The sequence below is a fragment of the Hypanus sabinus genome, chromosome 20 (genome assembly GCF_030144855.1).
Source record: "Hypanus sabinus isolate sHypSab1 chromosome 20, sHypSab1.hap1, whole genome shotgun sequence".
Taxonomy (NCBI): domain Eukaryota; kingdom Metazoa; phylum Chordata; class Chondrichthyes; order Myliobatiformes; family Dasyatidae; genus Hypanus; species Hypanus sabinus.
In genome coordinates, this window is record NC_082725.1 from 66,902,403 (window position 1) to 66,928,802 (window position 26,400).

The window sequence follows — 26,400 nt, forward strand, 5'->3', positions numbered from 1 at the left end:
CCTTCATCCACAGAGGACTACATTATGAAAGTCACCCCAGAAGCTGGTTCTTCTATCAATCTTCTAACACCCAACTGGGAGTTAGGAATGCCAAATAAGTTGACAGCATCATGGGATATCTCCATTCTGGAAGACCACATAGCTGAACTGAGCTTCCTGAATCAGTCAATGCCTCACTGTGAGCACGGACATGTAATTATCAGCGTGGATGAGCAATGGGAGCATTCCAACTTGATCAGTTATCGGGAAACAGATGCTTTGCCCGATTCACCCATTACTCTGGCCCATAGATTCTGGCTCAATGTGTCCAACTGTGAGCCTTCAAGTGGACAACTGAACCTCGTGTTCCACATGCTGGTAAAGGAGTATGAAGGTAAGGATTTGGTCTTCTAACATCAACCCAAAGTCCACCTCCCTGCATCAGAATAAGTGTGATAACTTCTGAATGTATGAAACACCACGTTCTTGAGTTTTGATCTATGGCCAGGCTAGTGATGGGCAGCGGGTATCCTTCCAGTAGGGCAATCAATCCAACTCTCAAAATCTCTGTTTCCCCCAAACACCTCAAACCAGTGATTTCTGAGAGTGTCGGTCAAAAGGAGGATCTCCTGTGGGACAGTCTAGAGTGGAACCTAGGGCTACTCAGAATAAGTCAGTCATTGAAAACCGAAATAAGGAAGCATCCCCTTGATTTGGGGAATTCTCTACCACACACTTCATTCTTGATGGATCACTAAAAATGTACCCAGGGACAGGATAGACAGAATCATGGATAGTGGGTAGGGTGGTGACGTCATTGGGAACAGAATAGAAATTGGAGATGAGGCCAATGTCAGATCAGTCACAGTTTCATTAAATTGGAGAGCAGTCTGGCATTTCTGTCTTATGTTTTGTAACACTGGCTTGGCAAAAGGAATCAGAGGATGGTAGTAAGGGTTGTTACTGAGATTGGAGGCCTGTGCCAAGTGGTGTGCCACAGGAATCTGAGCTGAGTGCAATATAGTTAGTCATCTACGTTAAGGATTTAAATGAAAGGGGGGACATCCTGAAGAAAGTGAGAACACTGTGGGGGAATTATCAACTGAGTCAATGTGGGCGGAAGTCAAAAACAGGAAGGGAGCAATCACTGTATTGAAAGTAATCTATGCTCCGCTCCCACCCCCCAACCCCAGTAGCAATACGGTCACCAAGGAACAGATCTGGAGGTAAATTTTGGAAAGTTGCAAAAATAAGTTGGATGATTTCAACTTCCTGAATGCTGATTTGTACTCCCTTAGTGCAAAAGGTTCAGATGGGATAGAATTTGTTAGGTGTATCCAGGAACAATTCCTGTCACAATATGTAGACAAGCAAACTGGAGGAAAGGCCATTCTGGATCTGCTGCTAAGAAATGAACCTAGTCAGGTATTGGATCTCTCAGTGGGTGAGCTTTTGAGACAGTGATCACAACTTCCTAACCTTTAATATAGCCTTGAAGATGGATAGGACAAGATGGTATGAGAAACTGTTGAATTTGGGGAGATGGAATTATGATGCTATTGAGCAGAAATAGGGAACAGATGTACTCGGGGAAGTGCACATTGGAAACATAGGGGTTGTTTAGTATGTACTTGCATGGGGTTCTGGTTAGATTTGTCCCATTGAGGCAGGGAAAGGATGGTAGTGTGAAGGAACCATGGTTGAAAAGAGATTTGGAAAATCTAGTCAAGAGGAAGAAAGAAACTTAAGGTTCAAAAGCAAGGTATAGAGAGCTACAAGGTCGCCAGGAAGGAGCTTAAGAACAGACTTAGGAAAACTAGAAGGAGACAGGAGATGGCCTTGTTGAGTAGGATTAAGGAAAACCCCAAGGTGTTGTGAAGAACTGGAGGATAACTAGAATGAGGGTAGGACCGGTCAGGGATAGAAGAGGAAGCACGTGCCTGGAGTCAGAGGAGGTAGGGAGGTCCTTAATGAACACTTTGCTTCAGTATTCATTGATGAGAAGGACCTTGATCTTTGTGAGGACAAGGGCACAACCAGCTGATATGCTGGAACATGGCATTGTTCAGTAAGTGGATGTGCTGGAATCTTTGATAAACCTAGGACAAGTCCTGGGCCAGGCAGGATAAATCCCAGGTTATTATGGGAAGCGAGGAAAATATTGCTACGCCTTTGAAGATCTTTGTGTCCTATGTGGCCACAAGTGATTAGAAGCTGGCAAGTGTTAGTCAAGAAAGGAAGTGGGAATAACCCTGGGAACTACAGACAACTGAGTCTGACTTCAAATTAAAGTCAGGATTTCTGAGCATTTGGAGAACCATAAAGCAGTCAGATAGGAATAGTCAGCATGGCTTTGTAAGGGGTAGGTCATAGTTTACGAGCATCATAGAATTCTTTGAGGATGTAATGATAAAGGTACATACTGTGCAAAAGTCCAAGGCCAACATTTATAGCTGGGGTGCCCAAGAATTTTGCACGGTACTATACCCTCTGGAGCAGAGAGTGAGTTTGTAAATCTGGAGGGAGCAAAGGATGTTGGGAATGGCGAGGGTGGTGTATCACGGGAGGGGTGTGGGACAGGTGGCAGACGAGAAGTACCGGGGCAGGCGTTGGTGCAAGTGTAGACACACAAAGGTTTGAATCACCAGGCAAGGTCATTTGATTTCAAACAATTGGTGTCTTGACAGAATGCCTGAGGGGCATTATAGAATGTCTCTCTGGTGTTTCCCGCTCCCTCCCTTTCCCAACCATGAAACCTAGCTATGTGGACTCAAAATTGGCTTGCCCATTGAAAACAGAATGTGGTTGAGGATGAAATGTATTCTGCCTGGAGACTGGTGACCTGTGGTGTTCTGCTGGGATCTATTCTGGTATCTATGTTTCTACGTTTAATAATAGACTCAAACACTTTGCCAGTCATGGAGGTTAGGCTAACTGGCCTATAATTTCTTTTGCCTTCCTCACTTCTTAAAGAGTGGAGTTGTGGCGACCCACTTCCCAGCGCACTCGAACCGGCTCACAAAGTGGTGTGCGCCGGCATTGAGGCCGGTCCCAAAGAGGGCTTCACCAGCAAGGGGAAAAGCCCGTGCGCGGGACGGGACTGTGAATACGCAGTCCCACCCGGGGAGGGCGGGATCAGGAAGGCTTTAAAGCGAGTCCGCGAAGTTTGAATAAATCTTTTTTTGCAACTGCAGCTCACTGACTCCGTGTCATTATTTCAGCGCTGCGTGTAGCACACCGCTACAATTGGTGACCCCGACGGCCCAAATAATATTTGGGCCGAAGATGAACGACGCCGCATCTGTTCATGCAGTTTCGTTGAAACTGCCAAGCTTCTGGACGATGTGACCTCACCTATGGTTCCAGCAAGCCGAAGCCCAATTCCACATTCGGCAGATAACCTCGGATGCCATACGTTACTACTACGTGGTGAGCTCCCTCGACCAGGAGACAGCCGCCTAGGTTGAGGAGTTCATACAGTCGCCCCCAGCGGAGGGCAAATACACAGAATTCAAAGCCTTGCTCATAAGGACTTTTGGACTCTCACGGCGCGAGCGAGCTGCCCGCTTACTGCACCTGGATGGTTTGGGAGACAGGCCATCATCGGCTTTGATGAACGAGATGCTCTCCCTGGCTGGAGGTCACAAGCCCTCCCTCATGTTTGAGCAGGCATTCCTGGAGCAGCTGCCCGAGGACATACGCCTGCTGCTGTCCGACGCGGATTTCAGCGACCCCCGGAAGGTGGCGGCCCAGGCGTAGGTGCTGTGGAAAGCCAAGAAGGAGAGTGGGGCATCCGTCACACAGATCACCAGGCCACGCTCCCAGCAGCAAACCAGACCAGGCCCGGCCGCAGAGCCCACTAACCCCAGAGGCAGGGGTGGGGGGCCCAACGAACAATGGTGCTTCTACCACCAGTGGTGGGGTGCAGAAGCCTGCCGCTGTAGCCCGCCCTGCAAGTTCCCGGGAAATGCCAGGGCTAGCCGCCGCTGATGGCTACGGCGGCTGGCCATCGGGATAGCCTCCTGTATGTGTGGGACAGAAGGTTGGGACGCCGTTTTTTGGTCGACACCGGTGCCGAGATCAGCATCTTACCTCCGACGAGTTACGACTCCCACAGCAGGGCACCGGGTCCCCCTGGAGGGCCGTGAACGGCAGCACAGTAAGGATCTACGGCACCCGTACGGTGCGGCTACAGTTCGGCTCCAGCCAGTTCACGTGGGACTTCACACTGGCCGCCGTAGCCCAACCGCTTCTGGGTGCGGATTTTTTGTGAGCTCACAGCCTATTGGTCGACCTGCCCAGGAAGAGACTGGTCCACGCCGAGACCTTTCAGACGTTCTCCCTGGGTGAAGCCCATTTGCCGGCCCCTCACCTCGGCTCCATCACGCTGTCCGACAACGACTTCACCAGAGTCCTGGTGGATTTCCCATCGTTTCTGGCACCGCAGTTCACGGCAGCCATGCCCAGGCACGGCGTACAGCACCACATCCCGACCCAGGGACCACCCCTCCACGCCCGCGCTCGAAGGCTTCCCCCGGACAAGCTCCGACTGACGAAGGAGGAGTTCAAGAGGATGGAGGAATTGGGGATCATCCGGCGGTCCGACAGCCCATGGGCCTCCCCCCTGCACATGGTGCCCAAAGCGACGGGGGGCTGGAGACCGTGCGGCAACTACCGCAGGCTGAACGAGGCTACCACACCGGACCGCTACCCTGTGCCGCACATTCAGGACTTTGTAGCAAATCTTCTCCAAGGCAGACCTTGTCCGGGGATACCATCAAATCCCGATGCATCCTGACGACGTCCCCGAAACGGCTCTCATCACCCCTTTCAGCCTTTTCGAGTTCCTCCGCATGCCGTTCAGCCTAAAGAATGCTGCACAGACGTTTCAGCGGTTAATGGACACGGTGGGACGCGACCTGGACTTCACTTTCATCTATTTGGACGACATCCTCATAGCCAGCAGCAGTCGTCAGGAGCATCTGTCCCACCTCCGTCAACTCTACGCCCGATGGAGTGAATACAGCCTGACAATCAACCTGGCCAAATGCCAGTTCAGGCTCGACACCATTGACTTCCTGGGCCACAGGATTACTAAAGATGGGGCAACCCCTCTGCCCACTAAGGTAGACGCGGTCCGCCATTTCCTCTGACCCAACCCAATCAAAGGCCTTCAGGAATTCGTGGGTATGGTGAATTTCTACCACCGCTTCCTCCCTTCAGCTGCCCGAATCATGCGCCCCCTGTTCGCCCTGATGTCGGGTAAGGGCAAGGACATTACCTGGGACGAGGAGTCCGCTGCCGCTTTCATTAAAACCAAAGAAGCCTTGACAAATGCTGCGATGCTAGTGCACCCCAGAACGGACGTCCCTACCGCCCTCACAGTGGACACATCCAACACGGCAGCCAGTGGAGTGCTGGAACAACTCATCGAGGGTCACTGGCAACCCCTGGCGTTTTTCAGCAAACACCTACGACCACCCGAGCTCAAATACAGTGCTTTCGACCGGGAACTGTTGGCACTATACCTGGCAATCCAGCATTTCAGGTACTTCTTAGAAGGTAGGCCTTTCACCGTGTTCACGGACCACAAACCTCTTACCGTTGCGTTCACAAAAGCATCTGAACCCTGGCATCCCGCCAGCAGCGACATCTGTCCTACATCTCCGAGTACATAACGGATGTCCGGCATGACTCGGGTAAGGACAATGTTGTGGCAGACGCGCTCTCCCGCCCTAACATCCAAGCCCTGTCCCAGGGGGTAGACTATGAAGCACTGGTGGAGGCGCAGCAGGCAGATGAGGAGATCCCTAGTTACAGGACTGCAGTCTCCGGTTTGCAGCTCCAGGACCTCCCCTTAGGCCCAGGTGAGAGGACCCTACTCTGTGACGTCACCACCGGCCAACCCCGCTCCGTCGTCCCGGCAGCCTGGCGAAGGCGCGTTTCCACTCACAACTTAGCGCACCCTCCATCAGGACAACCGTCCCGATGGTGGCCAACAGGCTCATTTGGCACAGACTCCGCAAGCAGGTCAGTGAATGGGCCAAAACATGCATGCACTGCCAAACAGCCAAGGTGCCGCAGCAGTTCCACCCCACCTGCTGGTGTTTCGACCACATTCATGTGGATATCGTGGGCCCCCTGCCTGTGTCGCGCGGAGCGTGGCACCTCCTAACTATCGTGGACCGGTTCACAAGATGGCCAGAGGCAGTCCCACTCACCGACACCACCTCCGAATCTTGCACCCAAGCACTGATTGCCACCTGGGTATCTTGCTTTGGTGTACCAGCCCACATTACCTCCGACAGAGGCGCCCAGTTCACCTCCAGCCTGTGGTCAGCTATGGCCAGCCTGTTGGGGACTCAGCTGCACCACACAACTGCCTACCACCCACAGTCGAACGGACTGGTGGAGCGCTTCCACCGTCACCTGAAGTCGGCTCTCATGGCCCGCCTCAAAGGGCCTAACTGGGTGGACGAGCTTCCCTGGGTCCTGCCCGGAATCCGCACGGCGCCCAAAGTGGATCTGCACGCTTCGACGGCCGAGTTGGTATATGGCGCACCCCTGGTTATCCCAGGAGAGTTCATACCAGCCCCAAGAGGGCAAGAGGAAGAACCCGCAGCAGTCCTGGGCAGACTATGCGAGAGGCTTGGTAACCTAGCCCCCATACCCACTTCGCAGCATGGGCAGAACCCAACCTGTGTACCCAAAGACCTGCAAAATTGTAAGTTCGTTTTTGTACAATGGGCCGGACATTGGCCACTGCTACAGTGGCCCTATGAGGGGCCGTTTATAGTGATCAGAAACAATGGGTCCACTTTCATACTGGACTTTGGGGGTAAAGAGGAGGTTTTCATGGTGGACCGACTCAAACCGGCCCATGTGGACTTGGCGCAGCTGGTCGAGATTCCGGTACCGCGTGCAGAGGCAGACCTCCCAAACAGAGTCTGATCCAGACTGTGGACATTGGGGGGGTGTATCGCCAGTTCTTGGGGGGGGGGGTTATGTGGCGACCCACTTCCTAGCGCACTCGAACCGGCTCACAAAGTGGTGCGCGCCGGCATTGAGGCCGGTCGCAAAGAGGGCGCCAAGCCTGCTTCACCAGCAAAGGGAAAAGCCCTCGCGCGGGACGGGACTGTGAATACGCACAGCAATAGGAAGGCTTTAAAGCGAGGCTGCGAAGTTTGAATAAATCTTTTTTTGCAACTGCAGCTCACCAACTCCGTGTCGTTATTTCAGCGCTGCGTGTAGCACACCGCTACAGAGTGACATTTGCAATCATCTAATCCTCTGGGATCAATTCAGTGTCAAGTGATTCTTGAAGATAATGACTAATGCATTCATTATCTCTTGAGCAACCTCTGGGATGAAGTCCATCTGGTCCAGATGACTTATCCACTTTAAGACCTTTCAGATTGCCACACTGCTACTGTCTTCCACAGTGAAGACTGATGCAAAGTATTCATTAAGTTCATCTGCCATTTCTTTGTCCCCCATTACTACCTCACCAGCAACATTTTCCAGTGGTCCAATATCAACTCTCACCTGTCTTTTACTCTTTAGATAACTGGAAAAAGCATTTAGTATACTGCTCTATATTATTGGTTTTTGGCCATCATATTCTATCATTTCCCTTCTTATAACTTTTTTAGTTGCCTTTTGATGGATTTTAAAGTTTCCTAGTAATCCAACTTCCCACTCACTTTTGCTATCTTATATGCCCTTTCCTTGGCTTTTATGCAGTCTATAACTTCCCTTGTCTGCAATGGTTGCCTCCCCTGCCATTTGAGAACTTCTTTCTCTGTGGGGCATATCTATCCTGCGCCTTGAAAACTATTCCCAGAAACTTCAATCATCTCTGCTCTGCTGTCATCCCTGCCAGTATCTTCAATCCATCTGGGCAAGCTCCTCTCTCTCACGCCTCTGTAATTCCCGTTATTCCATTGCAGTACTGATACATGTGACTTATGCTCCGCCCTCTCAAATTGCAGTATGAATTCAATCATATTATAATCAATTTTTCCTAAGGGTTCCTTTATATTAAGCTCCCTAATAAGATCTGGGTTATTACACAACACCCAATCTAAGGTAGTCTTTCCCCGAGTAGGCTCAAGCACAAGCTGCTTTAAAAAGCCAACTCACAGGCATTCAACAAATCTCCTCTCTTGCGATCTGATAGCAACCTGATTTTCCCAATCCCCTTGCATATTGAAGTTCCCCATTACAATTGTGTCGTTGCCCTTATTAATGCCTTTTCCAGCTCCCTTTGCGATCTCCACCCCACATCTTGGCTACTATTTGGAGGCCTATATATGATTCCATTAATGTTTTTTTTACCTTTGCCGTTTCTTAACTCCAACCACAAAGATTCGATATTCTCTGACCCTATGTCACTTCTTACCAATAATTCCTATCTCACACCACCACCTATGCTTTCCTGCTTGTCTTTTCAATACAAATTATACCCTTTGATGTTCAGCTCCCACTATGGCATTCTTTCAGCCATGATTCAGCGATGCCCACAATGTCATTCCGACCAATCTATAATCGGTGCCACAAGTTTATCCACCTTATTCTGACATTTAAGTACAGCACCTTCAGTTCAGCATTCTTCACCTATTTGAATTTTGCCTCTGTGATACAATTCAACTCTTAGCTGGGTCTGCACTTGTACCCGATCATTGGCTTGTCTTTCTTTACATTCATGTTCATGTTACACCCATGAACCTGCAGGATTACACTCAACTCTATCTTATTGGCTCCCATCCCCTGCCATAGTATAAATATTGGGGCATTTAAGAAACTCTTAGATAGGCACATGGATTAAAATAGTAGTGGAAATCTCTGTGAGAGGAAATGATTGGATTGATCTTAGAACAGGTTAAAAGGTTGAGACAAATGGTGGGCTGAGGGGCCAGTACTGTGCTGTGATTTTCTATGTTCTATAAAAATGTAGGCAGCAGTAAATTTATGGAGGACATCTGGATTGGTGGTGAAATGGACAGTGGAGAAGGTGCCTAAGGTTACAACAGGATCTAGATCAACTGGTAAAGTGGGGAAACAAATGGCAAATGGAACTTAACTCAGACAAGTATGAAGTGATACAATGGGAAATTAAGCCAGGACAGGACATAGACAGTCTGCGAGGGAATATTACAGAACAGTGTGTTACGAACCCCGTAACTGGGTGTCTTACCAGCAAAGATAGGAGTATCCGTTGGAGTCTGGTGATACAATTTTAACAGTATTTATTAGTAAAAATACATAAAAATAATATCAATGCAAATATACAGATAATATACGTCATCAATACTAAACCTAAAAGTGCGGGTGTAATAATAATCAATAAGAAATAAGCTCTATCGTTGTCTAGGGGATAATGAATTGTCCGATGGAAATATAAAATTCAGTTCAGTTCATGCAGGCTGCAGAAGTTTTTGGTCGCTGTGTTGCAGTTGTTGGAGAGAGAGAAACAGTTATTGACTTGCCAACTTTCCTTTTACGATCTTGATCCGTCGATGCGTTGTTGTTGTGGCCATTCACGTATGACCCCTGTCCTTTAGCTAGACCGTTCTTCTGTGGTTGACTCATCACCCAGGCAAGAGTGGACACACACACAAGCCTCCACCGCTCTCGTAGCGTCTCTCCTGGTGCGTCTGAGGGGTGTTCCCCAGACCTCACTTTTATCCCCACTCACCAGACCACTCTGGTTGTCCCCTGAGGGGTTTCAATGAATAGAACAGTTCTCAATACACAATCCTTCTCCAAGAGACAATAGCAGTAATCAGTGGATCCGTTCCGCTTTTGTTAGGAGGAGACATTCCACTTTTGTGTATCCCTGTGTTGTCTCTCTCTCATTAACTGACATGAGCTGTTTATCTCTCTCATTTCCTGGGTATCAGACCCGAAATAATAGCGATTTTGCGATTCTCAAGCGACTTTGCACTCTTCTGCCCATCAGAGTTGCTCCTCATTCGTAACAAGTGAGACTGAGGAGAACAGATATATGGTTCCCCATAAGTGGGAGAAAAGTAGTCAGTGTAGTGAAGAATACATTTGTTGCATTTGCGTACATCAGTTGGGATAATACCATTAGACATAAGAGCAGAATTAGGCAATTCAGCCCATTGAGTCTGCTCCGCCATATCATCATGGCTGATCCTGGATCCCACTCAACCCTATACACCTGCCTTCCTGCCATATCCTTTGATGCCCTGACCAATCGAGAAGCCTTAAACATGCCCGTAGATTTGGCCTCCACAGAGTACCTCTGTTCTAAAAGGTCGCCCCACAATTTTGAAGCTATGCCCTCTAAATCTGGATACCCCCACCATAGGAAACCCCCTCTGCACATCCACCATATCTTGTCCTTTCAACACTTGGTAGGTATCAATGAGATCCCTATGTATTCTTCTAGATTCCCAAAGCTGTCAAACGCTCCTCATATGTTAACCCCTTCGTTCCCAGAAACATCCTCGTGAACCTCCTCTGGACTCTCTCCAATGACAACACATCCTTTCTGAGATATGGGGCCCAGAACTGTTGACAATACTCCAAGTGTGGCCTGACTAGTGTCTTATAAACCCTCAGCATTATCCCTTGCTTTGAAACTCTGTTCCCCTTCAAATAGATGCCAACATTGCATTTGCCTTCTTTACCAGACTCAAACTGTAAATTAACCTTCTGGAAGTCTTGCACGAGGACTCCAACATCCCTCTGCAGCTCTGATATTTGAGCATTCTCCCCATTTAGATAATAGTTCCTATTACAAAAATGCATTGTAAAGGGGGTTTCTTCTTTTTTCTTTGTTACTGTGTATGTAATCAAAAGGGCTTCTTTGTTTTGTTAACTAGCAGGAATGCTAATTTACTGATAATGAGAATTGTATTCCTTTGTAAACCAATTGGGATAAATGTTGTTCTTTCTCCTGAGTCTGTAAGCTTTTGGGCAGATCGGCGCGAGGGGGTGAGAGAGAGAGGACGCAATGCTGTAAGCTGGGCGAGGAATGGACCCCAAGCGGGGGTCCGAGTCCAGGAGGTTCTCCGAGGAGGGGGGGATGAAGCTAGATGTGCTTGGTTGACCACTTGGAGGGTCCCGAGCTGCGAGTCGAGGAGTTCGGAGGGGATCGAATGGTGGCCAGAAGACTTCAGTAATTGAGCTGCAATGGTTGTGCACGAAGTGGTTTGGACTTTGATAAGTTTGGTGCCTTTTCTTTATTTTTTTCTCTTCATATATACTGTATCGTTATTAATCACTTAGTTATAGTAACCTTTATAAATTGTACTCATTTAATGGCTTATGGTGTACTGTCTGTTTTTGGGCGAGGCGGGGACATCACACAGCATCCACACCAGCTGATTACCCAGTTTGGCGGGGCCGAAGGCTGCTCCCCCTAGACGAGAATGAGCTGAGTGAGCCTGAGGCGACCCAGGGGGTTACATTGTGAGGGCTCGTCCGGGGTTGATTTCTGAGGATCACCCTCTTTAAATTGTGTCTGCAGCGAAGAGCTGATGTGCCTTTGTGGGTGTGCGATTGCTGGTTATCACTGCGTGTGTGTTGGGTGGGGTGGCTGCTGTTGGTAGCCTGGAGGTCGTTGTTCGAGTTCCGACTAGCGCTGATGAAATGGTGGTGGGACCATGGGTTGTCCGTACTGTTTGGAGAGTGAGGAGTGACAGGTTGGGATGTTTCAGCAGTGGTGAGCTCCGCCCGGTTATTGGAATAATGTCCAGCCCTAAAGGGGCGGAGGCATGGGCGGAGCGGACCCCTCAGTTGTTGGGTGAGTGGCAGTGCTTGGCTGAGGGAAAGCAACAGGGACGGGTTGAAAGTTTGAGTAGGCGGGCTGGTGACTTTGTTAGAACTGTCGGGCGCAATTACCTCGAAGTGACAGCTGCCAGTTCTGGGAAAGTGTGGGAAAATGTGTCTGGTTCGACTGGAAGTCAAATGCCGCAGCTGGGGGGCTTATCATATCCGTGGGAGGAGATTGGTGGAAAGTTTTTAGGGTATCCCTTTTGCCTAGGGGGGCAGATAAATTGCTTGTGGTGCCAAGGGGATCAGTTGTTCCGTTGATTCGAGAGGTGTCGGGAAACTTAGAGGAGGCCCAGAGGGGGAACGGCTTGGGGTCTCTGGGGGAGCACGGTCCCAGCAATGTACCAACGAACTCCCGAAAGGAGCAGACCCTAGTCCTGAAGGCTTAGAGGGGCCATGCGCACAGGTGTTGTTACGGATGGATGGAAGTCAAGTTAAAGCCATCCTCGGCACCGGGGCGCCGGTTAAGTTGCTGTACAGTTTGTTTTATAACCGTTATTGGAAGCATTTACCCCTGACGACATTGAGGGCACTGGAGATTTGGGGTACCAGTGCCGGTGATTATCCAGACAATGGTTGTTGGTCAGTGAAAATGGAGTTCTTTGAGGCAAATGTGGAGGAGACTGAGGTTTGTGAATCGTTAATGCTGATGTGTCTGGACACTGTTGAGACGGGCAGCGTTTCTGTTCTAGAGAGAACCAATATCCTGCTGGTGCGCTTGGGGGCCTGCCCGGAGGAGGCGGGTGAGCACTGTTTGGAGACATTGTCGATGCACCCAGAGTTTCGAGCTGCTTGTGCGGACGTGTGTAGCAGCATTGGGCCGATACCGAATTCAAACAAGAGCTGCTGGTGGTACGGCCTGGGGGAAGTATCTGAGGGTGAGACCCTCTTAGTGGACGCTGCGAAATACCACGTGGGAGGGGAGTTGACTGCTGAGGACACCTCGGAGAGAGAGAGGTTGCGGCGACTGGCCCCTGAAGCCGTGGAAGACGTAGGCAGCGTGTGTGTGGATTATAGTGCGCTGAAGAGGCGCACTGTCAGTGACCAGAATATGGCCCTGAGGGCCGAAGAGGCGATGGCCTGTCTGAGTGGTGCGACGTGGTTTAAGGTGCTGGATCTGAGGAGTGGATGTTGCTAGATCCCGATGAGTGGGGCCGACAAGGAGAAGACGGCCGTTATAAATTCCCTAGGAGTCTTCGGGTCCGAAAAGATGCCACAGGGCATATCTGGAGCCCTTTCAACCTTCCTGCTGGGCAGGTGGAAGACCATAGGGGATGTGGAGGCGTTTGGAGTCTTGGTGTATGTGGAGGATCTCTTGGTATTTGGATTTGCCTCAGGAGAATATGAAGTGAGGTCATTGCAGGAGCAGCTGAGAACTACCCAGTTAAAGTGTTTTCTGGACACGTGCCGGGGCTGGCGAAGGTCGCAGCTCATGAGTGACTGTCTCTACAGAATCAAGTTTGAAATGAAGACGGAGAGACTGGAGAAAGTGATCTGGAACCATTCGGTAGACTTACAAGTTGGAGAGAACGAAGAAAGTTGTCTGACTGAGGGCAACAGCAAACTGAGAACCTGGAGAGGGGAGTTTGCGGAGGTGAAGAAATTACAAACAAATCTCAGAAGAGAGAAGTGGAAGCTTGAAGGGAACCTGAAGATGACCATCGACAGTTCAAATGAAGTGCAAAACCTGAAAGTTGATCTGGAAGAAGTCATGAGGAAGAAAAAGCTGGAGAGAAGTGCAGTGAATACTGAACAGGAGGCTGAAGAGACTGCGGGAGCAGTGCAGGCCACGTGTTTCCGTTTGGAGAAGATCAAACAGCAGCTACCAATCGCAGAAACGAGGAAGAATACAGATTCGATGGATGATGTGCTGAATGTGTGGTACATGCTGCCTTTTGCTGACTTTCCCTCGATTGAGGAAGAGACCTTTGGCCCTTCTCCCATTGAGTCAGGTGTAGCGGGGAGGGTTAGCTGTGTGCAGTGTGGGGCATGAGTGAGAGGTTGAGAGAGGAGTTGGTAGTGGGCCCAAGGTATCCCCAGTTGTGTCCAAGCCTGAAGGGTTTAGGTGAGGGGGTACGGAGGTCTCAGAAGGGTTAGGGAACTCCCAGATAGTTGGCCTAAGTAGCGCCTGAGGAACAGGGCGTGAGGTTTACTGTGTGGGGAGGAGATGTCACTATTTGTGCTTGGGTTAGGGTGTGTTGGCAGGAAAGGTGGCAAGTTATTTAATAGTCAGGAGGACATGACTTTTATTTGGTGGGGGAGAGTGTAAGGGGGGGGTTTCTTCTTTTTTCTTTGTTACTGTGTATGTAATCAAAAGGGCTTCTTTGTTTTGTTAACTAGCAGGAATGCTAATTTACTGATAACGAGAATTGTATTCCTTTGTAAACCAAATGGGGATTAATGTTCTTTCTTCTGAGTCTGTAAGCTTTTGTTGACGGGCTTTTGGGCAGATCGGCGCAAGGGGGTCGAGAGAGAGGACGCAATGCTGTAAGCTGGGCGAGGATCGGACCCCAAGCGGGGGTCCGAGGCCGGGAGGTACTCCGAGGAGGGGGGGATGAAGCTAGATGTGCTTGGTTGACCACTTGGAGGGTCCTGAGCTGCGAGTCGAGGAGTTCGGAGGGGATCGAATGGTGGCCAGAAGACTTCAGTAATTGAGCTCCAACGGTTGTGCACGAAGTGGTTTGGACTTTGATAAGTTTGGCGCCTTTTCTTTATTTTTTTCTCTTCATATATACTGTATCGTTATTAATCACTTAGTTATAGTAACCTTTATAAATTGTACTCATTTAATCGCATATGGTGTACTGTCTGTTTTTGGGCGAGGCGGGGACATCACACAGCATCCACACCAGCTGATTACCCAGTTTGGCGGGGCCGAAGGCTGCTCCCCCTAGACGAGAATGAGCTGAGTGAGCCTGAGGCGACCCAGGGGGTTACAGCATTATCATACATTTCCCAGCACTGTATTCCCTCTGCCCCTTTTATTTCCATTCTTCCATTTTGTCCAACTCTTGCTGCAATCGTATTGCTTCGTCAGCACTACCTATCTTCAGATCATCCACAAACTTTACCACAAAACCATCAATTCCATGATCCAAATCATTGACAAACAATGTGAAAAGTAATGGTCCCAATACTGACACCTGAGGAACACCACTAGTCACTGGCAGCCGACTAGAAAAGCCCCTTTTATTCCCACTCGCTGTCTTCTGACTGTCAGAAGACACTGGAATATTTTAAGTCTTTCTAGATGTGGTAAGCTGTGGGTGGGCGGATTCAGAAAAGGTTACTGGGACTGGAAGGCTCTGGTTATAAGGAGAGATGAGATAGGCCGGGAAGGTCTTCCGTGATGTAGGAAGTTGAGGGATGATCTTGCAAATAAAATCATAAGGGGCACAAATAAGATGAATGTTCCAAGTCCTTTTTCCCAGGGTAGCAGAGTCAAATAATAGAGGGTATAGTTTTAAAGTGAAAGTGGAAATATTTAAAAGGGACTGAGGGGCTACTTATGTGTGGGAGGTATATGGAACAGTCTGTTAGAGGGAGAGGTAGAGGTGGAAACAATAGACAATAGGTGCGGAAGTAGACCATTCGGCCCTTCAAGCCTGCACCGCCATTTTGAGATCATGGCTGATCAACTACTATCGATACCCGGTTCCTGCCTTGTCCCCATATCCCTTGATTCCCTTATCCATAAGATACCTATCTAGCTCCTTCTTGAAAGCATCCAGAGAATTGGCCTCCACTGCCTTCCGAGGCAGTGCATTCCAGACCCCCACAACTCTCTGGGAGAAGAAGTTTTTCCTTAACTCTGTCCTAAATGACCTACCCCTTATTCTCAAACCATGCCCTCTGGTACTGGACTCTCCCAGCATCTGGAACATATTTCCTGCCTCTATCTTGTCCAATCCCTTAATAATCTTATATGTTTCAATCAGATCCCCTCTCAATCTCCTTAATTCCAGCATGTACAAGCCCAGTCTCTCTAACCTCTCTGTGTAAGACAGTCCAGACATCCCAGGAATTAACCTTGTGAATCTATACTGCACTTTCTCTACAGCCAGGATGTCCTTCCTTAACCCTGGAGACCAAAACTGTACACAATACTCCAGGTGTGGTCTCACCAGGGCTCTGTACAAATGCAAGAGGATTTCCTTGCTCTTGTACTCAATTCCCTTTGTAATAAAGGCCAACTTTCCATTAGCCTTCTTCACTGCCTGCTGCACTTGCTCATTCACCTTCAGTGACTGATGAACAAGGACTCCTAGATCTCTTTGTATTTCTCCCTTACCCAACTCTACACCGTTCAGATAATAATCTGCCTTCCTGTTCTTACTCCCAAAGTGAATAACCTCACACTTATTCACATTAAACGTCATCTGCCAAGTATCTGCTCACTCACCCAGCCTATCCAAGTCACCCTGAATTCTCCTAACATCCTCATCACATGTCACACTGCCACCCAGCTTAGTATCATCAGCAAATTTGCTGATGTTATTCTCAATGCCTTTATCTAAATCATTGACGTAAATCGTAGACAGCTGTGGTCCCAAAACCGAGCCCTGTGGCACCCCACTAATCACCACCTGTCATTCCGAGAAACACCCATTCACCGTTACCCTTTGCTTTCTATCTGCCAACCAGTTTTCTATCCATCTCACTGTCTTCCCCCCAATGCCATGAGCTTTGATTTTATCCACCAATCTCCTATGTGGGACGTTATCAAATGCCTTTTGAAAATCAAGGTACACTACATCCACTGGATCTGCCCCGTCTAACTTCCTGGTTACATCCTCGAAAAACTCCAATAGATTAGTCAAGCATGATTTACCGTTGGTAAATCCATGCTGGCTCGGCCCAATCCTATCACTGCTATCTAGATATGTCACTATTTCATCTTTAATAATGGACTCCAGCATCTTCCCCACCACTGATGTTAGGCTGACAGGTCGATAGTTCTCTGTTTTCTCCCTCCCTCCTTTCTTAAAAAGTGGGATAACATTAGTCATTCTCCAATCCTCAGGAACTGTTCCTGAATCTATGGAACATTGGAAAATGATTACCAATGCATCCGCAATTTCCAGGGCCACCTCCTTTGGTACCCTAGAGTGCAGACCATCTGGACCTGGGGATTTGTCAGCCTTCAGTCCCATCAGTCTTCTCATCACCGTTTCCTTCCGAATGTCAATCTGTTTCATTTCCTCTGTTACCCTATGTCCTTGGCCCATCCATACATTTGGGAGATTGCTTGTGTCTTCCTTAGTGAAGACAGATCTAAAGTGCTTATTAAATTCTTCTGCCATTTCTCTGTTTCCCATAACAATTTCACCCAATTCATTCTTCAAGGGCCCAACATTGTTCCTAACTATTTTCTTTCTCTTCACATACCTAAAAAAGCTTTTGCTATCCTCCTTTATATTCCTGGCTAGTTTGCGTTCGTACCTCATTTTTTCTCCCTGTATTGCCTTTTTAGTTAAGTTCTGTTGTTCCTTAAAAACTTCCCAATCATCTGTCCTCCCACTCACTTTAGCTCTGTCATATTTCCTTTTTTTTAATGCTATGCAATCTCTGACTTCCTTTGTCAACCACTGTGGCCCCTTTCCCCCCTTTGAATCCTTCCTTCTCTGGGGGATGAACTGATTTTGCACCTTGTGCATTATTCCCAAGAATACCTGCCATTGCTGTTCCACTGTCTTTTCTGCTAGGCTATCCGTCCAGTCAACTTTGGCCAGCTCCTCCCTCATGGCTCCATAGTTCCCCCTGTTCATCTGCAACACTGACACCTCCAAGCTGCCTTTATCCTTTTCAAATTGCAGATGAAAGCTTATCATATTATGATCACTACCTCCTAATGGCTCCTTTACTGCAAGATCGCTTATCAAATCCCGTTCATTACATAACACTAAATCCAGAATAGTCTTGTCCCTGGTCAGCTCTCGTACAAGCTGTTCCAAGAATGCATCCCGTAGGTCTCTACAAACTCCCTATCCTGTGGTCCAGCACCAACCTGATTCTCCCAGTTCACCTGCATGTTGAAATCTCCCATAACTACTGCGACATTACCTTTGCCACATGCCAATGTTAACTCCCTATTCAACTTGCACCCAATATCCATGCTACTGTTTGGTGGCCTGTAGACAACACCCATTAGGGTCCTTTTGCCCTTACTGTTCCTCAGTTCTATCCACACAGACTCTACTTCTCCTGACCCTATGTCCCCCCCTTGAAAAGGACTGAATCTCATTCCTCACCAACAGGGACACCCCACCCTCTCTGTCCACATTTCTGTCCCTACAATAGCACGTATACCCTTGTACATTCATTTCCCAGGTCTGATCTCCCTACAGCCATGTCTCTGTTATCCCAACAACATCTTAGTTACCCATTCACACCTGAGCTTCAAGCTCATCCGCCTTATTTCTGACACTTCGTGCATTCAGATATAGAATTTTTAGCCCATTTCTCCTCTCTCTGTTTGAATCGCTGACTATTGTGCTTAACCCAGCTCCCTGAACTCCCATCGGGCTATACTCCCCTAGAATTTTGTTGTCCTTCCTAAATTTACTTATTCTTTCTGCACATTTAACTCCATGTTCCGTCAGACCATCCCTCTGTACATGAGTCCTCCTTATCACTCGTTCCGCCTCACCTTCCTCTACTACACACTTAATATTCCAGAACCGTGTAGTCCCCACCTGTCCTTTATTCTTCCTCTCGCTATCCTCCCTCACATTCTGGACCCCCGCCCCCTGCAAATTTAGTTTAAACCCCCCCCAAGAAGCACTAGCAAACTTCCCTGCAAGAATGTTAGTACCGCTCCAGTTCAGATGTAAACCGTCCCTTTGGAACAGATCCCACCTTCCCTGGAACAAAGCCCAATTATCTAAAAACCTGAGGCCCTCCCTCCTGCACCATCCTCTCAGCCACGTATTAATCTTTATAATCTTTCTGTTCCTTGCCTCACTCGCAGGTGGCACAGGTAGAAATCCTGAGATTGTTACCCTGGAGGTCCTGCTCTTCAGCTTCGCACCTAACTCCCTGAACTCCCTACGCAGGACCCCCTCACTCATCCTACCCACGTCATTGGTCCCTACATGGACCACAACATCTGGATTCTTGCCCTCCCTCTCGAGAATAACCTGCACCCGATCTGAGATATCTCGGACCCCGGCACCAGGGAAGCAACATACCATCCGAGACTCCCGATCTTCCCCACAAAATCTCCTATCCGCCCCCCCTGACTATAGAATCCCCTATCACTACCGCTCTCTTCTCTTCCTTCCTCCCCTTCCTAGTCGAGGGTCCAACCTCAGTGCCAGAGACAGGACCACTGCAGCTTGTTCCTGGTAGGTCATCCCCACCAACAGTATCCAAAGCGGTATACTTATTTTTGATGGGAACGGCCACAGGGGTGCTCTACTCTCTCTGTCTGCTCCCCCTGCCTCTCTTGACTGTCACCCATTTGCCTACCTCCTGTCTTTTCGGTGTGACTACCTCCTGATAACTCTTATCTATCTCTACCTCTGCCTCCCGAATGATCCGTAGTTCATCCAGCTCCTGCTCCAATTCCCTAACTCGGTCTGATAGGAGCTGCAGCTGGACGCACCTATTGCAGGTGTGGTCATCAGGGACAACTGTGTTGACTCTGACCTCCCACATACTGCATACGGAGGACACCATTGCTCTAACTGTTTCACGATGTTTAGACCATAAGACTATAAGACATAGGAGCAGAATTGGGTTATTTGGCCCATCGAGTTTGCTCCACCATTTAATCATGGTTGATCCTTTTCTCTCCTCCTCAGCCTCACTCCCTGACCTTCTCCCCGTAACCTTTGATGCCATGTCCAATCAAGAACCTAGCAAGCTCTGCCTTAAATACACCCAATGACCTGGCCTCCACAGCTGCCTGTGGTAACAAATTCCACAAATTCACCACCCTCTGGCTAAAGAAATTTCTCTGCATTTCTGTTTTAAAAGGACACCCCTCTTTCCTGAGGCTGTGCCCTCTTGTCCTAGATTCCCCCACTGTGAGAAATGTCCTTGCCACATCTACTCTGTCTAGGTCTTTTGACATTCGAAAGGTTTCAATGAGATCCCTTCTCATCCTAGTAAGTTCCAGCGAGTACAGACCCAGAACTATCAGATGTTGCTTGTATGATAAACCTTTAATTCCCAGAATCATCCTTGTGAACCTCCTCTGAATCTTCTCCAATGCCAGCACATCTTCTCTTAGATGAAGAGCCCAAAACTGTTCACAATACTCAAGGTGAGGCCTCAACAGGGCCTTATAAAGCCTCAGCATCACATCCTTGCTCTTGTATGCTAGACCTCTTAAAATGAATGCTAACATTGCATTTGCCTTCCTCACCACTGACTCAACCTGCAAGTTGACCTTTAAAAGACATTTGGAGAAGTTTGTGGAAAGGAGCAGTGGTTCACAAAGTAGGTGATATCACACCACCCTTCTCACACCTACCTGGGGTGGGGGGAGTTCCAACAGGGTGATTAAAAATAAAGGCAGTGGTGGGGGCGCTTGGTAGCAAGGGACAGCTGGGGGGCTATAGGCTTAACAAGGAATTAACGATGGCACAGTCACCTCACCTCTTGCTAACCGACTGTTCTCTTAGACTTCACTCAAAGCGTGTTATAGTTGTGACACCAATGTGACTGTTCAGTATTTTGCATATCGTGGGAAATCTGGCTGAAGAAATTGTGTTACATCCGGGCCCAGCCCACACATTGTCTTTCACTACTGTGGTAACAGTGATTCCCATACTCTAATCACGCAGTGATGCAATTCCTGTAAATTAGGGCATGGCGTTCAATGGGTCAAAGTTGAAAATCTGCCGTTTCGAATGGTCTTGTCCATATTTCCCTAGCCCAACCAAGGGTTTGCTGTCCTATGTTATTTACCTTCAGGTAGAAAGTCAGATTTTGCCTGAGCTTTGATGACTACGTAACTTTCCCCTTTATTGATCGTAGCTGTTGAGGTTAGAGCAGGGGAAGTGTGGTGAAAAGGTTTGAAAGGGTCCATAGAAATGTAAGTGTTTTGAAATGTTTTTGTTCTCTGTTTAATCCCAACAACTTTGCTTTGACACAGATAACATGGAGGTGCTGATGACCTGTGTCGCAGCAGTGGGAGGACTGGCTCTGATTGCCACTCTTGTTGTGATCGTGTGTTGTTTGCAAAAACGGTAGGTTTCCTCACATCTTCTTCTCCCCCTGCTCTCCCAAATCACTTCTTCCCCTTCCTATTTCCTGTCTCCCCACCTTCAAACCTATCTTCATTCACCCTCCTCTAATTCCTAACCCCTCTCCTACCCCAAATGCCTTCCCTTCCCTGTGAACCTTATCTGCCTATTCCCTCTACTTCTACCTCACTTTGTCCTCCTAAAAAGACTTTATCTCTTCTCCCCTCCACTCCATCTGTAGCTCTCCTCCCTTTCCCTCTTCCTTCCTCCTTTCATATTATCTGCCCTTCCTTCAGCTCCCTGTCTTCCCGTCCCTACACTTCTTCCTGAAAGATCTTCACCTCAGTGCTATCTCCTCCATTAGGATTGGTGGAGAGATTTGTGCAGGAGGTAGTGGCAGTTCCGACACAAGAGAATGCAGGTACTGGGAACAAAAAAAAAATCAAAATCACAGTGGTTGAGCAGCATATGTTGAGGAACAGAGGTGGTCAATGTTTTGCGTTGAGACCTTGCAGTAGGATTAGGAACTAAGGTTGACAATTTTTGTCCATTGTCAGGTATAATCACTGATAAATCCACTGTGAATTCCCTACTCCTTAACCAACAGGTGTTGGAACTGTGAGACCCTTCTGATAGAATGGCCAGTGGAAATGCATCAAGGAAAAGCAGCTAAAAGATACACACAGAATACTGGAGGAACTCAGCAAGTCAGGCAGCTACTGTGGAGAGGAGGAATCAGATGACGTTTCAGGCTGAGGTCCTTCATCAGGACTGGAAGGGAAGGGGGCTGAAGCCAGAATAATGGGAAAAGAATACAAGCTGGTGGGCGATAGATGAATGAGAAGGGAATGGCGCGGGAGAGGTGATAAAGTGAGAAACAAAACTTAAAGTGGAAGAAGTAAAGGGCTGAAGAAGCACTCTGATAGAAGAGGACAGTGGAGCATGGGAGAAAGGAAAGGAGGGCTACTAGAGGGAGGAGGTTGGCAGGTGAGAAGAGAACAGGTGAAGGGGAACTAGAATGGAAAAAGAGAGAATGGGAGGACAGAGAAATTACTATGTATTAGAGAAATTGATGTTCATGCCTTCAAATTTGAGGCTACCAGAAGGAATTTGAGGCACACTCATCCACCTTGAGTGTGGCCTCATCGTGGAAGTAGAGAAGGCCATGAATCGACATCAGAATGGGAGTGGGAAGTTGAATTGAAATAGGTGGCCACCAGGAATTCCTGCCTTCTGTAGCAGAAGGAGCGGAGCAGTCCCCCAAACAATGTCAGGTTTCCCTGATGCGGAGGAGCCCTGATTACAGTCGATGACTCTGACAGACTTTCAGGTGAAGTGTTGCTTCACTTGGAAGGACTGTTTGGGACCGTGAACCAGGGAGAGGGAGGAGGTGTAGAAGCAGGTGTAGCACATGTCCCACTTACAGGAAGAATTGCCAGGAGATAGATCAGTGTGAAAAGACAAGTGGCTAAGGGATCTGTATAGAGACCGTTCCCTGTGGGAAGCAGGAAATGGAGAAACAGAGCATTTTCAGAATCCCATTACAGATGGCGGTAGTTATGGAGAATGATATGCTGGAAACGAGGCTCATTGGGTGGTCACCTATCCCTGTAGTAGCGACAGGAGGATGGAGTGAGAGCAGATGTGTGGGAAATGGAAGAGATTTGAGTGATGGTGGTGGAAGGGAAGCTCTGCTGTTTGGAGAAGGATGGTATCTCGGATATCCTAGAATGGAAACCCTCACCCTGAGAGCAATTGTGGTGGCGGTAGAGCAACTGAGAAAGTGACAGAGTGGGAAGAGATATCATCAATTGTGGTGGCGGTAGAGCAACTGAGAAAGTGACAGAGTGGGAAGAGATATCATCAATTGTGGTGGGGGTAGAGCAACTGAGAAAGTGACAGAGTGGGAAGAGGCATCATCAATTGTGGTGGAGGTAGAGCAACTGAGAAAAGTGACAGAGTGGGAAGAGATATCATCAATTGTGGTGGAGGTAGAGCAACTGAGAAAAGTGACAGAGTGGGAAGAGATATCATCAATTGTGGTGGAGATAGAGCAACTGAGAAAGTGACAGAGTGGGAAGAGGCATCATCAATTGTGGTGGAGGTAGAGCAACTGAGCAAAGTGACAGAGTGGGAAGAGGTAGCTGTGGAAAGAATATCAGTAGGATTTGCATTGCACCCAATCAGTGAGCAGGAGCACCAAAAGAAGATTCATCCTCATGAGGTTCACGGCTAGAGATTAAGAAGGCATCTCTCTTTGTGGTAGTTCTTTGGAGCTGGACTGCACCTGATCCGTGAACAGGATTCATTAGAAAGGGTGATTAATAACAAGGCAGGGGCACACAAAGCCACTGTTGTCTGGATTGGCCAGTGTTGGAGTGGCTTTGACTTATGAGGATTGGGTGAGGTAAGTATTTGGTAAGTTTCTTCTTTCTCATCTTTATTCTTCATTCCTCCAGAATCCCAGATAACCACAAGTGCACCAGGTGCACTGACTGCAGTTCCTCAGAGAACATGTTAAGGAACTGGAGCTGCAGCTCGATGACCTTTGGCTCATGCGTGAGACTGAGGAAGTGATAAACAGGAGCTACAGGAAGGTAGTCATCCCTAGGTTGCAGGAGGCAGGTAACTGGGTGACTGTGAGGAGAAGGAAGGAAAACGGGCAGCCAGTACAAAATACTGCATGGCTGTTCCCCTCAATAATAAGTATACCACTTTGGATACTGTTAGCCTGGGTCAGCTGCAGTGATCAGGTCTCTGGCATTAAGTCTGCGGCTGTGGCTTAGAAGAGTTTAGAGGTGAAGATGGCTGCAGTGGTGATAGAAGATTCCATAATCAAAGTAATAGACGTGAGACTCTGTGGGCGTGGTACAGACAACGAGATGGTACGTTGCCTCCCTGATGCCAGGGTCAGGGTCGGGACTACGGCATTCTAAAGAGGGAGTGTGAGCTGCCTGGACTCCTGGTGCATACTGGCACCAATGACTTTGGTAGGAAAGGTGAGGAAGTCCTGACAAGAGATTTTAGGGAGCTGGGTAGAAAGCTGAAAAGCAGGACCTCCAGGCTAGTAATCTCTGGATTGCTGCCTGTGCCACACGCCAGTAAAGGTAAAACCAGGATGATTTGGTAGAGGAATGTGAGGCTGAGGAACTGGCACAAAATGGACAGTGCACTCGAACCCGAGGGGGAACACAATCTTTCTAGGCAGGTTTGCTCAAGCTTGTGGGGAGGGTTTAAACAAATTTAGCAGGAGTATAGGAAATGGATTCATAGGGCTGAGGAGGAGGTAGTTGGTTTAGAAAAAGGGGAGTGTGTGATGAGGCCTGTAGCAAACAGAGGCTGATGATAGGGTAAAGTTGCAGGATGAATTGCAGTGTAAGGTGATGAATACAGGACTGAAGGGTATATTTGAATTCAAGAAGTATATGGAATAAGGTAGATGAACTTGTAGAACAGCTACAGATTGCCATGTATCACATTATGGGAAACACTGAATCGTGACTGAAACATATTAGCTGGGAGCCTAACATCCAAGGATACAGAAGGACAGGCAGATAAGCCATGGGGATGGGGTGACCCTGCTGGTTAAAAATAATGAAATTAACTCATTAGAAAGAGGTGAAATAGGTTCAGAAGGTGTGGAGAGGAAGGTTCTGGGTAGAGCAAAGGGTAAAAAAACCCTGACAGGAGCTATATACAGGCCACCAAATATTAGTAAAGATGTCTGTGAATTAGAATGAGAGATAGAAAATGCATATCAAAATGGCAATGTTATGGGGGATATCAATATGCAAGTAAATCAGGTTGGTGCTTGATCCTCAGAAGGGGAATTGTAGAATGCCTACAAGATGGCATTTTAGAGCAGCTTGTGGTTGAGCCCACTAGGAGATCAGCTATTCTGGATTGAACCAGAACTAATTAGAGAGATTAAGGTAAAGGAACCCTTAGGGGTACAGTGATCATAATATGGTAGAATTCACCATGCAATTTGAGAAGAAGGAGATAAAGTCAGATGTATCAGTAGTGTAAAGGAGCTGGCGAAAATTGATTGGAAGGGCCAACTAACATGTATGACGGCAGAGCAGCAATGACTGGAATTTCTGGGAGCAATTTTGATAGATCCCAAAGAAGAAGTGTTCTAAAGGCAAGATTTTGCAACCATGGCTGACAAGAGAAGTCAAAGCCAACATAAAAGCCAAAGAGAGGGCATATAACAGAGCAAAAATTAGTAGGAAGTTACAAGATTGGGAAACTTTTTAAAACCAACAGAAGGATACTAAAAAAGTCATAAAGAAGGAAAAGATGGAATGCAAAGATAAGCTAACCAATAATATTAAAGAGGATACCAAAAGTTTCATCAGATATATAAAGTGTAAATGAGAGGTGAGAATGGATATCGAACCATTGGAAATCGATGCTGGAGAGGTAGTTATGCGGGACAAGGAAATGGTGGAAGAACTGAATAAGTATTTTGCATCTGTTTTCACTGTGGAAGATACTAGCAGTATACTGGAAGTTCGAGAGCATCGGGGGCAGAAGTGTGTGAAGTTACCATTACTAGGAGAAGGTGCTTGAGGACCTGAAAGGTTTGAAGATAGGTAAGTCATCTAGATCAAATGGTCTACACCACTTGCTTCTAAAAGAGGTGTCTGAAAAGATTGTGGAGGCATTAGTAAAGATCTTTCAAAAAACACTGGATTCTGGCATAGTTCCAGAGAACTAGAAAATTGCAAATGTCAATCCACTCTTCCGGAAGAAAGGAGGCTAAAGGTGGTTAGTGTTTCGGAAGATGTTGGAGTCAATTGTTAAGATTGTGGCTTTGAGGTACTTGGATGCACTTTATAAAATAGGCTGTTGACTAGACGGACTACAACCCACAGTTCTGAACAAAGTAGCTAAAGAGATTGTGCAGTCATTAGTAATGCTCTTTCAAGAACTAATAGATTCTAGCATAGTTCCAGAGGGGAAATAATTGCAAATATCTCTTCAAGCTTCAAGAGGTAGAGAGGGAGGAATTGTAGCCACGTTAGCCTGACCTCAGTGGTTGAAAAGATGTTGGAGTTGATTGTTAAGGATATGGTTTTAGGATACATGGAGGCACATGATAAAATAAGCAAAAAATCAGCATGGTTTCCTTAACAGAAAATCTTGCTTCAGAAATATGTTGGAAATCTTTGAAGAAATAACAAGCAGGATAGACAAAAGAGAATCAATGGATCTTGGGTACTTGGATTTGCAGGCCTTTGACAAGGAGCCACTCATGAGGCTGCTTATGAGCCTATGGATTTACTGAAGAGATACTAGCATGGATAAAGCAGTGGCTGATTGGCAGGAGGCAAAGAGTGGGAATAAAGGGAGCCTTTTCTGGTTGGCTGCCAGTGACTAGTGGTGCTTCATGATAGTCTGTGTTAGGACAGCATCT

The 26,400-nt window shown here is 47.7% G+C and overlaps 1 protein-coding gene across 4 annotated transcripts in view; it reads left to right on the forward strand.

Annotated features, from left to right (window-relative positions):
- Positions 1-26,400, forward strand: part of cdcp1b (CUB domain containing protein 1b) — a 101,762-nt gene that overhangs the window by 69,699 nt on the left and 5,663 nt on the right. Inside the window, exons 7-9 of one of the 4 annotated variants that reach the window (XR_009507127.1) lie at positions 14-373; positions 20,888-22,969; positions 23,083-25,897. Coding sequence is in view for 3 of the 4 variants with exons in the window: in XM_059945688.1 (XP_059801671.1) it covers positions 14-373; positions 10,912-11,039 (488 nt within the window). In the remaining variant the exon portion in view is untranslated. Of the gene's footprint in view, positions 1-13; positions 374-3,200; positions 4,193-10,911; positions 11,276-20,887; positions 22,970-23,082; positions 25,898-26,400 lie in introns of those variants that run through there. The other 3 variants (XM_059945687.1, XM_059945688.1, XM_059945689.1) reach the window with 3 other exon arrangements.